The sequence below is a fragment of the Chiloscyllium plagiosum genome, chromosome 24 (genome assembly GCF_004010195.1).
Source record: "Chiloscyllium plagiosum isolate BGI_BamShark_2017 chromosome 24, ASM401019v2, whole genome shotgun sequence".
NCBI classification, from domain to species: domain Eukaryota; kingdom Metazoa; phylum Chordata; class Chondrichthyes; order Orectolobiformes; family Hemiscylliidae; genus Chiloscyllium; species Chiloscyllium plagiosum.
In genome coordinates, this window is record NC_057733.1 from 42101486 (window position 1) to 42115844 (window position 14359).

General features: G+C 44.5%; 1 protein-coding gene across 3 annotated transcripts in view; it reads right to left on the reverse strand.

The window, feature by feature from the left end:
- LOC122562211 (dual specificity mitogen-activated protein kinase kinase 6) overlaps positions 1 to 14359 on the reverse strand; it is a 141115-nt gene that overhangs the window by 68038 nt on the left and 58718 nt on the right. For all 3 annotated transcript variants that reach the window (XM_043714911.1, XM_043714914.1, XM_043714912.1), the window contains one exon: positions 11096 to 11209. In XM_043714911.1, coding sequence (XP_043570846.1) covers positions 11096 to 11209 — 114 coding nt within the window. The remainder of the gene's footprint in view (positions 1 to 11095; positions 11210 to 14359) is intronic.

The window sequence follows — 14359 nt, forward strand, 5'->3', positions numbered from 1 at the left end:
GGGGGCGGGGTTAGGCGTGGTGACGGAACGCGGCGGGGGGGCGGAGACACATGCGGCGATGTGGTCCAAATGTAGGTTGCTGATGTCACTGGGGGCGGAAGTAGCTGCGGCGACCACGGAGACAGAGTTCTTCCCCATAGCCGCGGAGGTCGCCAATCTGTTGGCGATTGTCTTCATGACCCCATAGCCGCGGAGGTCGCCAATCTGTTGGCGATTGTTATCTATCCCTATCTAAATGACACTCTATGTCATGATCTCAGAGTTCCACTGATTAACCATCCTCTGGCTGGTTTTTCCTTATCTCAGTTCTGAAAGGTCATCCCTTCACTCTGAGGCTGTGCCCTCGGGTCCTAGTCTCTCCTGTCAGTGGAAACATCTTCTCCACGTCCACTCTATCCCGGCATCTCAGTATTCTGCAAGTTTCAATCAGCTCCTCCTTCATCCTCCTAAACTCCACTGAGTACAGAGCCAGAGTCCTCAACCACTCCTTATACAAGAAGCCCTTCATCCCTAGCATCATTCTTATAAACCTCCTCTGGACCCCTTCCAATGCGAGTATGTCCTTGTTTAGATAGGGAGCCCAAAACTCTCTCAATATTCCAAATTCAGTCTGACCAGAGCCTTGTGCTGCAGAGGCTATATATCCCTGCTCTTGTTTTCTAGCCAACCTTGAAATGAATACTAACATTGCATTTGCCTTCCCAACTACCAACTGAACTTGCATATTCACTTTAAGAGAATCCCAAAGAAGGACTCTCAGGTCCCCTTTTGCTTTCAATTTCCAAAGTCTTTTCCCATTTAGAAAATAGCCTATGCCTAGTCTTACCACCAAAGTACATAACCTCACACTTTCCCACTTTGTATTCCATCTTCCATTTCTTTGCCCACTCTCCTAGTCTGTCCATTTCTTTCTGCAGCCTCCCCATTTCCCCAACACTACTTGTCCCTCTACCTATCTTTGTGTCATCTACAAACCTAGCAACAATGCCTTCACTTCCTCATCCAGATCATTAATGTATAACATGAATAGTTGTGTTCCAACAGTGACCACTGTGGAACCCAAGTAGTCACTGGCTGCCATCCTCAAAAAGACCCCTTTATCCCCATTCTCTGCCTTCAGCCAATCCTCCATCTACACCACTACCTTGCCCATAACACCGTGCACTCTCATCTTCTTTAGCAGCCTCCTGTGCGGCATCTTTTCAAAGGCCTTCTGGAAATCCAAAGAAACCACATCGACTGGCTCTCCTTTGTCTAACTTAGTACTACTTCAAAGAACTTAACAGATTTGTCAGGCATGAGCTCCCCTTGACAACGCTATGCTGACCCAGCTCTATTTTACCATGCACGTCCAAGAACTCCGCATTTTATCCTTAATAATGGACTCTAAAATCTTACCAATGATTAATGTCAGGCTAACCAACGTATAATTTCCTGTCTTCTACCTCCCTCCCTTCTTAAAAACAGGAGTGTTAAATGAGTTATTTTCTAGTCCCGCGGGATCCTCACTGACTCTAGCAATTCCTGAAAGATCACCACCAATGCCTCTACAATGTCCTCAGCTATCTCCTTCAGAATCCTGGGGTACAGCCCATCTGGTCTGGGTGATTTATCCACCTCCAGACCTTTCAACTTCCCTACCACCTTCTCCTTTGACCGCTGACTCTCTTGCAGTTCTGGTAAACTGTTGATGTGTTCCACTGTGAAAACAGATGCTAAGTACCTATTCAATTCCTCTGCCATTTCTTTGTTTCCCATTACTATTTCTCCAGCCTCATTTTCCAGCAGTCCAATGTTCACTCTTGCCCCTCTCTCATCTTTCAGATATCTTAAAAAAAAAGTCTTTTAATCTTCTTTCATATCTTTGGCTCACTTACTTTTGTCTTTCATCTTCGCCTCCAGATTATTTCTTTCACTTATCCTCTGCTGGTTTTTAAAGGCTTCCCAATCATACTCCCTCATTAGCCACGGTTGCCTAATCCTCCCTTAGTATGTTTCTTCTTCCTTAGGATGAACTTCTACTGTGATTCTTGAATTACTCATAGAACCTTCAGCCAATGTTGCTCCACCATCTTCCCTGCCAGGCTGCCCTTCCAATCAACTCCAACCAGCTACTTCCTCATGTCTTTGTTCTTACTTTTACTCAATTGTAATACTGTTACATCTGATTCCAGCATCTCTCTCAAACTGCAGGGTGAATTATATCACTGTCACTGTCACTGTCTCCTCGGGATTCCTTCACCTTCAAACTCCCTAATCAGGTCAGACCTCCAAATCTAGAATTTCCTGTTCCCTCATGGGGTCAACAATAAATTAATCCAAAATAAAAACTACCTTGTAAACATTCCACAAATTCCTTTTCTTGAGATCCACTACCAACCAAATTTTCCCAGTTAATCTGCATATTGAAGTCCCCCGTGAATATTGTAATAGTGCCTTTCTTATATGCTTTCTCTATCTCCTGATTTATTTTCTGCCCCACATCCTAACTACTGCAAGGAGCCCTGTACACCATTCCCATCAGGATATTTTCTTCCTTTGGGGTTGCTCAATTCCACCCACACCTTCTGACTCTATACCACTTCTTGCCATCAGGTTAATTTCATTTCTTAATAACAAGGCAACCCAGCTGCTCCCTCCCAGCTGCCTGTCCTTTCAATAGGGATTGTATCCTTGTATATTTCATTCCCAACCCCGATCCCTTTGCAGCCACATCTCAGTAATACCGACAATATCACACCCATCAATTTCAATCTGTGCATGAAGGGAGTGAGGGGTCACAGTGATAACTGCGACTTGGCTGATTGGAACAGTCACTGAAATAACTCCACAAAAGGCTGGTATCCTGTCACCAAGTTCCCCTTTATTTACACGTGCACAATATATGACACTGACCCAATGAGCTCAAAGCCAGCTCTGAGTGAACAGAACCCCTGACACTCCTGTTTATATGTATTTTTTTTAATTCCTAAAGATATAAACATTTGTTCTCATACCCAGCTCCCAGTTAATGCCATATGGCAACTGTGTAGCCACTCTGTGAATTTCCTCATCATTTAGAGGAATGAATGTGTATTTGGCATAAGGCTATTTGAAAAATTGATGTGAACAAAACTAGTAAAAATAACTTACCACAATCTCAGATTGGTCCAAAGTACTTTGTAATCAATGAGGAATTTTTTAAATGTATAGGCAATGTAGGAGATTTGGCAGCCACAACAATCTCCCACAAACAGCAATAATGTCCAGGTAATCTGTTTTTGAAATGTTAGTTGAGGGTTAAATGTTGTCAAGGACACTCCTGCTGCTTTATAATGGCACAGTGAAATAACTGCCCAGAGTCCAGTATCCCATCACCAAGTTCCCCTTTATTTACACGTGCACAATATATGACACTGACCCAATGAGCTCAAAGCCAGCTCTGAGTGAACAGAACCCCTGATACTCCTGTTTGTATTGGTCAGCCAGGACTACCCGATTGGGGCTGCTAACCTGGTCCAATCAGGGAACTCATTCTACAAGATCCACCTAGTTGACCTCACTCCAATCACTAGTCACCAGACTAACTGCTCTTATCTCCCTCATGTATGATCCACAGGTCCATGTGCTCAGCTAATAGCAATGGTAGCTACTTTCATTGCAATATGAAACTATACGGAACTGCAGGAAGGACATTCGAGGCATCCTCCTTACTGTCAGCTGATCGCTTTAGAATTCTTACTTCAGGAGTTACAAGGAGAGATTGTACAAATTAAACCTGTTTTCTCTGGTATTTAGAAGACTATGGAGGTAATCTGATTGAAGTCTTCAACATGAAACCTATTAACATGAAAAGACAGAGTTGATAAAGATACACTATTTTCACTGGTTGGGGATTCTAGAACGAGGGGCATAGTCTGAGAATTGAGGGTAGACTGTTCAGGAGCGATGGTTGGAAGCACCTCAATAAAGAACAGGCAGAAGATGTTTGGAACTGTCTTCCACAAATGGTAGTTGATACTTGAGAGCTTAAGAATTTTTTTTTGTTAAGCAAAGGAATTAAGGGATATGGGCAGGTATATGGAGATAGGCCACAGATCAGCCATGGTCTTATTAAATGGCAGAACAGGCTTGAGGGGCAGAATGGCCGACTCCTGTTTCTATATTCCTACATCATTAGATGGTGCTGAACTAGGAACACATCCTCTATCAGCATGGTAACTGTACCTACTGCAGTGTACATGCTGGTAACTCAGAATGATGATTTTTCTTTTATCAGCTTAATATTTGGTCTCTTTACAATCAGATTATATGGTCCTGCTCCCCTGATATTAAACAAAATAGTATCTTATCCAGTCTTAGCATTATTCCAAAAACTTAAATCATATACCTTGTTTTATTGTAACGCTCTCTTTTGTCTTCACTCAATAATTCAATGACTGGCTATCAAACTCACGTTTTATCCCATCTCAGAACATCTGTACTTTCCTAGAATCATCAAATCCCTACAGTGTGGAAACGGGCCATTTGAGTCCACACCGGACCTCCAAGGAGTATCCCACCCAGATCCACCATATCCTCATAACTCTGCATTTCCCATGGATAATCTACCTTGCCTGCACATCCCTGCACACAATTTAGCATGGTCAGTCCACCTAACCTGCACATCTTTGGATTGTGGGAGGAAATGGAAGCACCTAGAGGAAACCCATGGAGACACAGGGAGAATGTGCAAATTCCACACAGATAGACAGACAGTTATCAGAAAATGGAATCGAACCCGAACCCTGGTGCTGTGAGGCAGCAATGCTAACCACTCGGCCATCATGCCATATTTTGTTAACAACCCGCCAGCCTAAGACAGTTTCCATCAAAAAGCTGGATAGGGGAGGTGACACAACAAGCTGGGATTATTTTACCACCTGGTAAAAGTCTACTGTGGAAAAATGTTGATTAGTCTGACCCGGAGTCACTTTCAAGCTCACACACAAAGACATGGAAAAATTCAGCCATTCTCATCTCTGCATCAAACTTCTGACCCCCAGTCAGTCAGAACTGCAATGTGTCACTTCACATTTTCTTCTGAGACAGCATGACCTTTTGGACTAAGGATCAGTTTTAAAGGAAATTGCAGCCCTTCATCAGCTTGCACTCCCAGAAGAATGTAGACATCGGGAGAAGACAAGCTGAATGCTGTCAGGCAGTTTACTCTCTTAGTGGGTGTCACCTCGTTTAATGTCACCATTGATGAGGAAGTGGTTTTCAAAAGCAAATACAATCGCGCATTTGGTGGAGTCTGCAAATGAGTGTGGAACACCAACCAGGGTCAGTTGGCAAAGCGGTAGTCCTCACCAACCTCTGCATGGCACCGAATCCTGGGTCGTGTACACTTTCTAGAGTGCCCACATCAGAGCTACCTCCACAGCAGTCTCAGGTTTCACTGATGGGACTGTATCACAAACATTGACATTGTGGTCACACGCAATATCTTTTGAACAAAGCCAACCCTCCTGCAAAGCCATCTACACTGGGCAGATCACATTGTCCATGCCGATGGCCATCAACTAGCCAAGGTTGTGTTGCACAGGGAATTAGTCATTGGCAAAACAGAAGGAGTACAGACATTTCCATACACTCCTGAAAGAATTGCCTCTCTCTGTGCCAGATCAACCATCACCAGTGCCAGTGCCAACCATGTATCACAATGCCTGGAGATGCTGAGAGAGGGCAGCAGGTACCTTTGAGACTGAGTGAAGCATAAAAGAGAAAAGGAGAGGGATAGATCTGATTGTCACCAGCAGTGACTATGCCATCGCCAGCAGCCACTGAGAAGCTGCCAATCACGAACAGGCCGAACTAGGCAGCAGCAGATCCGCACTCCATGTAAGCTTCCGGAAATCTTCATTCTGGAAGAGATGCCTAGTTGACGGATTGGCACTGGCCTGCAGAAAAGGCAATCTCCACAGCAGAGGTCACTTCTCCAAGGTCAACCCACTGAACTCCTGTGACTATAATTAAACAATGTCTCTTACTAACTCTGATAAAGACATTGGTGTGTCTCTCCAACAAATCCAATTACAAACTAAATTGGCAGAAAAATATGCTGAAATTTCTATGCAATGCAAGAATCCTTTGTTTCCACTTTTTCCAATTCAACACCTAGCATGTCATTCCCACCCACCAATACACAAACTATATTAATTCACCTCACCATGTAATATCATGAGGGATATAGATAATGTGAATAGCAAAGGTCTCTTCCCTAGGGTGGGGGGAGTTCAAAACTAGGGGCCATATTTTTTAAGTGAGGGGAGAAAGATTTAAAAAGGGACCTGACGGGCAACATTTTTTTTAAAAAAAAGAGGGTAGTTCGTATGTGGAATAAAATGCCAGAGTTAGTAGATGCAGGTACAGTTAGAATGTTTAAAAAGCATTTGGACAGGTGCATGAATAGGAAAGTTTAGAGGGATATGGGTCAAACACAGGAAAGTGGGGCTAGTTTAGTTTAAGAAACCTGGTCAGCATGGATGAGTTGGGCTGGAAGGGTCGGTTTCCATGCTGTATGATCTACCAGCAAATGTAACAGCCACTGTGAAAGGCTTTTGAAGTAACTTCTGTAGAAAACTTTAAATAATTTCTGAGCTGCATAAAGATAGCACTTTGCAAATTTGGCCTTCGTTGAAATCTCAGAGTATGTTGGTTGAACAGAGTGGTTAAACTAAAATTAAATGTTTTTAAAATATGAAAGAATATTGGATTACTACATAACATGGATTGAGATCCTCTGAGATATCAATTTAAAGGAACAAGATCAAGGATACCGATGACAGGTTGTATTAAACAGTTAAAAACCAACAACTTTAATGTGGTACAAATGGCATTATTTCGGCAAAGCATCAATAGTCCATTCTTAACGCTTGCCTCTGTCTTCATAACAAAGTTCTCTGTTTTTGATTTGCTTTGCCTTTTATAAATCAGCTTTGAGCTGTTGGTTAGTTGTGAAATTCAGTTAATGTGGCCTCATGACTATGACAGTGACCAACTCAATTTGACAGAGGAATGCACAGTAAATGTAGCTGGTGGAAAGGCCGAGGTTAGATCTCAGGCATAAGACTGAAAGCAGGAATCCTCACTGCTACACTTGACCTGCTTAGACTATTGCCACAACAGTGAAGTGGAGCAAGGTTAGAAAACATTGAGGTTTCATTAGAAACAGCCAACAAACGATCTTCTCCCCATTTATTTTCACACATATCAGCACTGAAGTTGTTTGTACATCTGAATAAAATTAACCCAAGACTTCACAGAAATTGTGCATAGTTTGCCTGCAGCATCAGCATTGGTCTCCTCACTTCAATCAAAGCTTCTGAGTTTAAAGCTTTACAAACATTCTGTGTTGTATAGCCCTAGTTCTTTGGATGATTATCAACTATTTATCAAAATATAGAAATCTTAAAGACCAAGATAAAACCCATGAGTATTGTCCATATTAAAGGATGATTTCCTGAAGGACAAGAATTTGTTTCTAATTTGGAATTTAAATTCAGACTATTCAAACATTAAAATTATAATCACTGACCGTGCCCTTTAGTGCAGGTGAAGCTTTATGTACATTTTCCCTGTGACCAACGAGAGTCCATCATCAGGGTCAAATGAGGGTCAGAAGCTCTTTACTTTAAAATATAAAGCAGCTGAATAAACCACATGCGGCTTTGGTGACAGCTAACCCCATCTGTCTGAAGCCAGTGAGAAACTCCAGTGATGATGATAGATTGAAGAAGCTGGGGACTGTTCTCTTTGAGAAAGTGAGGACTGCAGATGATGGAGATCAGAATCAAAAAGTGTGGAGCTGGAAAAGCACAGCCGGTCAGGCAGCATCCGAGGAGCAGGAGAGTCGGTGTTTCGAGCATAAGCCCGTCATCAGGACAAGTTCCTAAGCCATAGCAATTCTGTGATTCGACGAACGCCTCTTCCAGAGGATGGAGCAGAGTCAGCAAAGCAACATTCCTGACAAAGGGCCTACGCTCAAAACATTGACTTGCCTGCTCCTCGGATGCTACCTGACAGGCCGAGCTTTTCCAGCACCACAACTTTTGAACTGTTCTCCTTGGACAGAGGAAGGCTGAGAGGAGATTTGCTGGAGGTTTTCAAAATCAGGAGCCATCTGGGTGGAGTGGACAGGGAAAAACCGTTCCTGCTCATTAAAGAAACAGGAAGAGGTTTGGAGTTAGGATGAGCAGGAGAAGGTGGTATGAAGTGTGGAAGAACTTTTTCACACACATAATGAGGGTATGAATGCATTGCCTGGATCTGTGATTATTTGGATAAAAATACCTACTCAGGGCATGGAGAAAAAAGCAGGGGATGGGCACCAGGTACCGATGCCCATTTCAAGCACAGGTGTGATGGGCCAAATGGCCTCCTCCTACACCATAACAATTCCATGATTCTACGAATGCCTCCTTCAGAGGAATGGTCTGAGGATACCACAGAGTCAGCAAAGCGACAGGAGAGTCAGGGCAAGAATCTAGGAATCTGTCTACTGCCCCCACTGAGATATAAAAATTCAGCCACTTGGTTCTAAAAGCATGCAGATTCTGCAAAACGGAGAAGTTTTGTGACAGCAGAACCAGTGGTGAATCCTGTATAAGGAGATGACTCCATTTTCTTTAGTTATGATGCAGTTTTCATTTTATAGCAATGATGTTTGATCAGATCCCATTGATACACCACAGCTCAGCAGCACCAGATTTAGGTCAGAATTTAGGGAAGGCTTTTAAAGAAAATCAGACATTGCTGATCAAATTTTAATTTGATACATTCCTTTAATTTTTTTTTCCCCATTCATAGGGCGTGGGCTTCACTGACTGGGCCAGCGTTTATTGCCCATCCACAATAGCCCTGGAGAAGGTCAGCTGCCTTCTTAAAGGCCAGCAATGCTTGGTGGTTCAGGACACATGGTGTCTTTACTTTAGATTTTTTTTTAGATTAGATTACTTTACAGTGTGGAAACAGGCCCTTCGGCCCAACAAGTCCACACCGACCCGCCGAAGCGCACCCACCCAGACCCATTCCCCTACATTTACCCCTGCACCTAACACTACAGGCAATTTAGCGTGGCCAATTCACCTAATCTGCACATTTTTGGAGTGTGGGAGGAAACCGGAGCACCCGGAGGAAACCCACGCAGACACGGGGAGAATGTACAAACTCCACACAGTCAGTCGCCTGAGGCGGGAATTGAACCCGGGTCTCTGGCGCTGTGAGGCAGCAGTGCTAACCACTGTGCCACCGTGCCGCCCTTTAGGGAGGGAGTTGCTGGCTTCCACTTAATAATATTAGGACAAGGGCAGAGTAGGTAATGAATGGGTTCCCCTTTGAGGGAAAGACACCAACAATTCTCATAGGATTGGCCAGTCAGTGTTTGCTCAGGTGGAGCAGTAAAGTGTTGAATTGTGCTGGTGGAATAACACACCACAATAAAAGAAGGAGGCATGAGGACAGCTGGTAAAAAGCTTGAGCAAAGAGGCATTATTTTGAGGAGCATCTTATAAAGGAGGAAACAGACACAAAAAGATCTCTATTGGGGGCGGGTGGGTATGTGTTGGATTTTAAAAACTTGGAAACTCAGAAGATGGAACTCACCGTCACCAATGATGGAGACAAATTAAATGAGCGATGTGCCGAAAGCCAGGAGGAGGAGAAATGCAGCATTAGTGAAGGCTTATAGACCAGAGTTCCAGAGATACAGAGGGGCAGAGCCACAGAGGGATTCAAATTCGCTGACAAACATTTTCAGTTGGTGGCATTGTTGGATCAAATACGTCAAGCTTTGACACACCCGCAAATCAAAATTCAGGATAATCCTCATGTTTCTTTGCCCAAAAACCAACTAAATGATGGACTGGGCAGACAGCTAAATTAATATTCCACACGTAGGTGATCATTGTGTGAATCAAGCAAATTCACGCTGACTCCAGGTTAGACATACACAAAAAGCACAATCAAAACAAGCCATTCCAACCTGTATGGATGGTTAATGCTGGACCAAAGATAAAGGACATTAGAAAAACGACCATGTAACTGCATAACTTGCATAATTTCCACACAGACCAGCTGTCTTAAATTAGAAATGCAATCTCCAGCCTCCCCTCATTTGTAGTAAACTAATCACTTATTGAATTACCTTCGCCTTCTATAAATAACATTTTATGAGCTGCCTCTTGTAAGACAAAATTAAGGAATGGAATGTGAAAAATTGGTCTTGTGATTGCAACTAAAGCAATAACATTTTACGAAAGGATACAGAGAAACAGAAAAGGGCACAAAAAAATCTCTGGAATGAAGTGTAGGGCTGACGAACAATGAGATAGAAAATCAACTTCCCAATTAAAGAACAGAACTAGGTGTCAATTGGCATCTCGTGTAGCCACACCAATCAGGTCCACATCCTAAACAATGTTTGCATATGAGCAAATGTATCTGTAAAAATTACGTTCAATGCTGCCATGTGTGCAAAGGATTGTTTACTGAATCAGATGAAAACAGCATTGTGCAAAAAGGTGGTGACTCAATTGTCTCGATCTCCACCCCCATGGAGAAGGCATTGGATATTCCAATGTAGCCGGTTCACCTATCCACCTACATCTTCAACTGCCTGTGGTTTCTATTGGACTTTTTCAGTTTAAATATGTGATGGGACAACACCATTGAATGGAAAATGATGGACCAACTGGCCCTTTCTCTCCATTATTCCTTTCAGGAAGCACACAAAAGACTGTTTGTTCCATTAAAGTTTCAGCTGCTAGGAAACCATCCATCTCTCCAACCTCCACTGCTCTTTCATATTCTACCTGGACCATGACTGGGGGTATATTCTCGGTGTCACATGGGCCCCTACCCATGATGTTATTTACTCTGGGTGTCCATACCTCAAGAACCTGCTACACCAGCCAGTGACACAGACAGTACTCACCATTTATGGAGGGCACGGGAACGTTAGCCATAACAAAAATGGCTTAACAGTTGCTGGAGCCCATGACATAGATTAGACTATTACACAGTTGCCTCCCTTCCTTTCAGAGAATCACTGATACTTCCAGAGAGCTGGCTTTACCTTGACAGCCATTAGTGTACCACTGGGTGTGTGCCGCATCTTCTCGACGACCCCGTACGCACCGCGGCCCAACTCCGATAACGGCTCCAGGTCATCGGCTTTCACTTCGAAATTCTACAGAAAATGGAGACAAGGGTTTCATGGTCCGATTAAACCAAGCAGAGCAGGCAGAACAAACAGTGCATCCCGCAGATGAGAAACCGTCATCGTCAACAAGTGACACTTTACTCAACAATATTTACCAGCGCATTATTCAGGCAGACAGAATTACCACCAATGAAGATTAGGAGATTAGAATCCCCACAGCGTAGAAACAGACCATTTGGCCCAACAAGTACACACTGACCTTCCAAAGAGTAACCAACCCAGACCCATTCCCCTACCTTCTTACTCTATATTTACCCCTGACTAATGCACCACACCTACACATCCCTGAACACTATGGGCAATTTAGCATGACCAATTCATCTGACCTGCACATCTTTTTATACCTGTGGGAGGAAATCAGAAGAAATCCACACAGACACGAGGAGAATGTGCAAACTCCACACAGACAGTCGCCAGAGGCTGGAATCAAACCCGGGTCCCTGGCACTGGGAGGCAGCAGTGCTAATCACTGAGCCTCCGTGCCGCCCCAGACGATAATGTATCACAGCAATCGTCATCTCCGGCAGAGGAGACCCCATCACTGTTTAAAGGACAGGACTAAAGGTAAAGTCACCACAATCCAACTGGACTACAGGGCTGCTTTCCCATGAGGGAGAGGTGACTGCTGTAAACATAGGGTTAATCCGGTGTTTTGATTGGAGCAACGTGTGAAGGTCAGAGCGGGTACCCAGTCATTAGAGTTTGCTGCTCATTCCCCCAGACTGCCAGCATTTCAGGCCTGCACCAGGACATAGCTGCTCACATCCCAATTCCACAGTCCTTAGCATCTTAGACCTACCAGCCTCTACATGCCACCATGGCACATCCACTTGGAGCACACTTCAGCAATCCAATGTTGTACGAAAGAGTGCACTGGCACCTCTCGTTACAGTGGTGCAAATTGGAGCAAGCAACCAATTCACAGATTAGACGAGAGTGTACCTCTAAGCTGTTCACTGTCTTTGCGTTCTCTCAGTTTGCCCCTAACTAGATATAACACCACCACCTTGCTGTGCCTTTGTTCACTTGGTCTTCTCAACTGCTAAAGGCTGCATTATTGCTAGGAATGTGTTTTTTTTACCCTGCACAGATAGCCTGGCAGCTTGTCATGACAGGCAACAGGCAGCAGTTAGATTGGGCTCATTCCTCTGCAGCACATTCCAGCCTCAATCTGAAACCACGTGCCAGCAGTTTACACAACAAACAGACTGCAAGTGTTACTGGGTGGCTCAGGGAAGTCCAGGGGAGCAGCCATTAGTCAGGGACCTCAGCAAATAAGTCACAGGCAGCCTCCGATATCAGACCAGGGAGTAGGATATGGTCAATTGACTGCTAGGGGTGGGCTGTGGGATCAGCGTCAGGATCCTCTCCTCGACGGGGGTGAGGTGCTGAATGTCAGGAAGCCCGCCACCCATCTTGGCTCTCTCTCTCTGTCCCGTCTGGTCTGCTGTCTCCAGGAGTGAGAGAAGGGGAGGGATTGACTGAGGTGAAAGTGGTTGCCTCTGCAGTTAGTGCCAATGTAGGTGGCGTGAGTGTCGTGAAGTGTGAATAGGTAGCGTCGGGTTACGGAGGGTGGGCGGGAGAAGGTGGGGGAGGGCACACCTTGCGGGGGATAATGACCGTGGTACAGCGTGAGCCATGGTGGGTGCAGTAGCAGTGACAAAGTGAGAGTGGGGCAGCAGAGATAGTGAGTGTGGGCAACAGAGAGAAGATCACGGCACTTATCCTGGCAGGGTCCATACTGACCTGGGTACCAACCTTAGACCAGTCTAACAGGGTTTCGAAGAAGATTTCATAGCATTTTGCTTTTATAAAGAAAGTAATGAGCTGTTTCCATTTCTTTATGGTAACTGGTAATTTTCTTTGCAATGGTTTCACTCAAGATTATCCTTACCTGTCTGATAATTTCAGCAGAGCTGAGGCAAACTAAAACAAAACATTGCATGACTTACAGAAGCCTCAGTACCATCCGGCGAGAGTAATTGAGGTGTCGCTTTGCGGCAAAAAAAGGGGTGTTGTTGTTTTTAACAACAGGGTTTACCGAGACATCGAGGACGACAGTTAATTCACCTCCCCACAGGAGGCTAGATAACCAACACAAACAGATGGAACCAGTGACTGGATGTCTCTCTGCTGCGTGCCAATACACTGTGTGAGGGTGTTGTAATAAATCTTCCCAGCTGAAGTGAATGTTAGAATCCTGGGAGGTAAGATTCCCAGAGACACATTGGATAGAACACCAGGCCTCCGCAAGGAGAATGTGGTTTTGGACTGTATCATCAAAGACAGTGTCAGGCAGCTCAGCTTTCCACACCTTCAGCTCATCTCCACGACATGTACCCAATGGCGACTCCATCGAGATCTCTCTCAGTGTCAGTAACCCAGCCACACGTGGACTTCCTCCTACTTTTCCAGCATGGGTTTCAGACAGTACCATGTAGCTTGTCCACTTGTTATTGTCTGAAACGGGGCCAGAGGCAAAAACATCTTCCTGAGGCTTCATTTGTTTTAAATGTCACCACAGGCCTGAATTTATTGCCCAAATACAACACAAACGTAATATTCCCATTCTTACCTTGAAGCTATTTAAGATTAAAAGAACTACAACACTCAACTTCAGCAACTGCTTCCTAAGTACTATATACAGAGGAACCTTGATTATCCGAGTACCAATTATCTGAAAATCGGATTATCTGAAGGAGATCTCAAGGTCCCGACAGAAACATTACATCAAAGACGTGTTTCCAACAGTGGTCGCGTCTTTTGTTCACAGTGATTAAACAGGCACCGTCTCCAAATGACTAACCTCCCGCCCTATCTCTTTCCTCACACTTTCCCAGTTCTACACAGGGATGTACCCTAAATCCCTCCCTTCCACAGATAATCTCTCCAACATTGTCCTGTACAGGGCAAAGGTGGAACTTGTCAAAAAAAGTTGCAGTAAAAAGTTGTGTGTGTGTGCGCGCGCGCGCGCGCTATTTGGAGACTCACCCAAAAGGCAGCAGCAGCAGTGTCATTGCTGGTGTCTGGTCCGGCTGCCCCAGAGAGGGGGCGGTGCTGGAGGGGGACAGAGTTGGACGGACATTGGGGGTCGGGATTGGTGTTGGACAGGGTTAG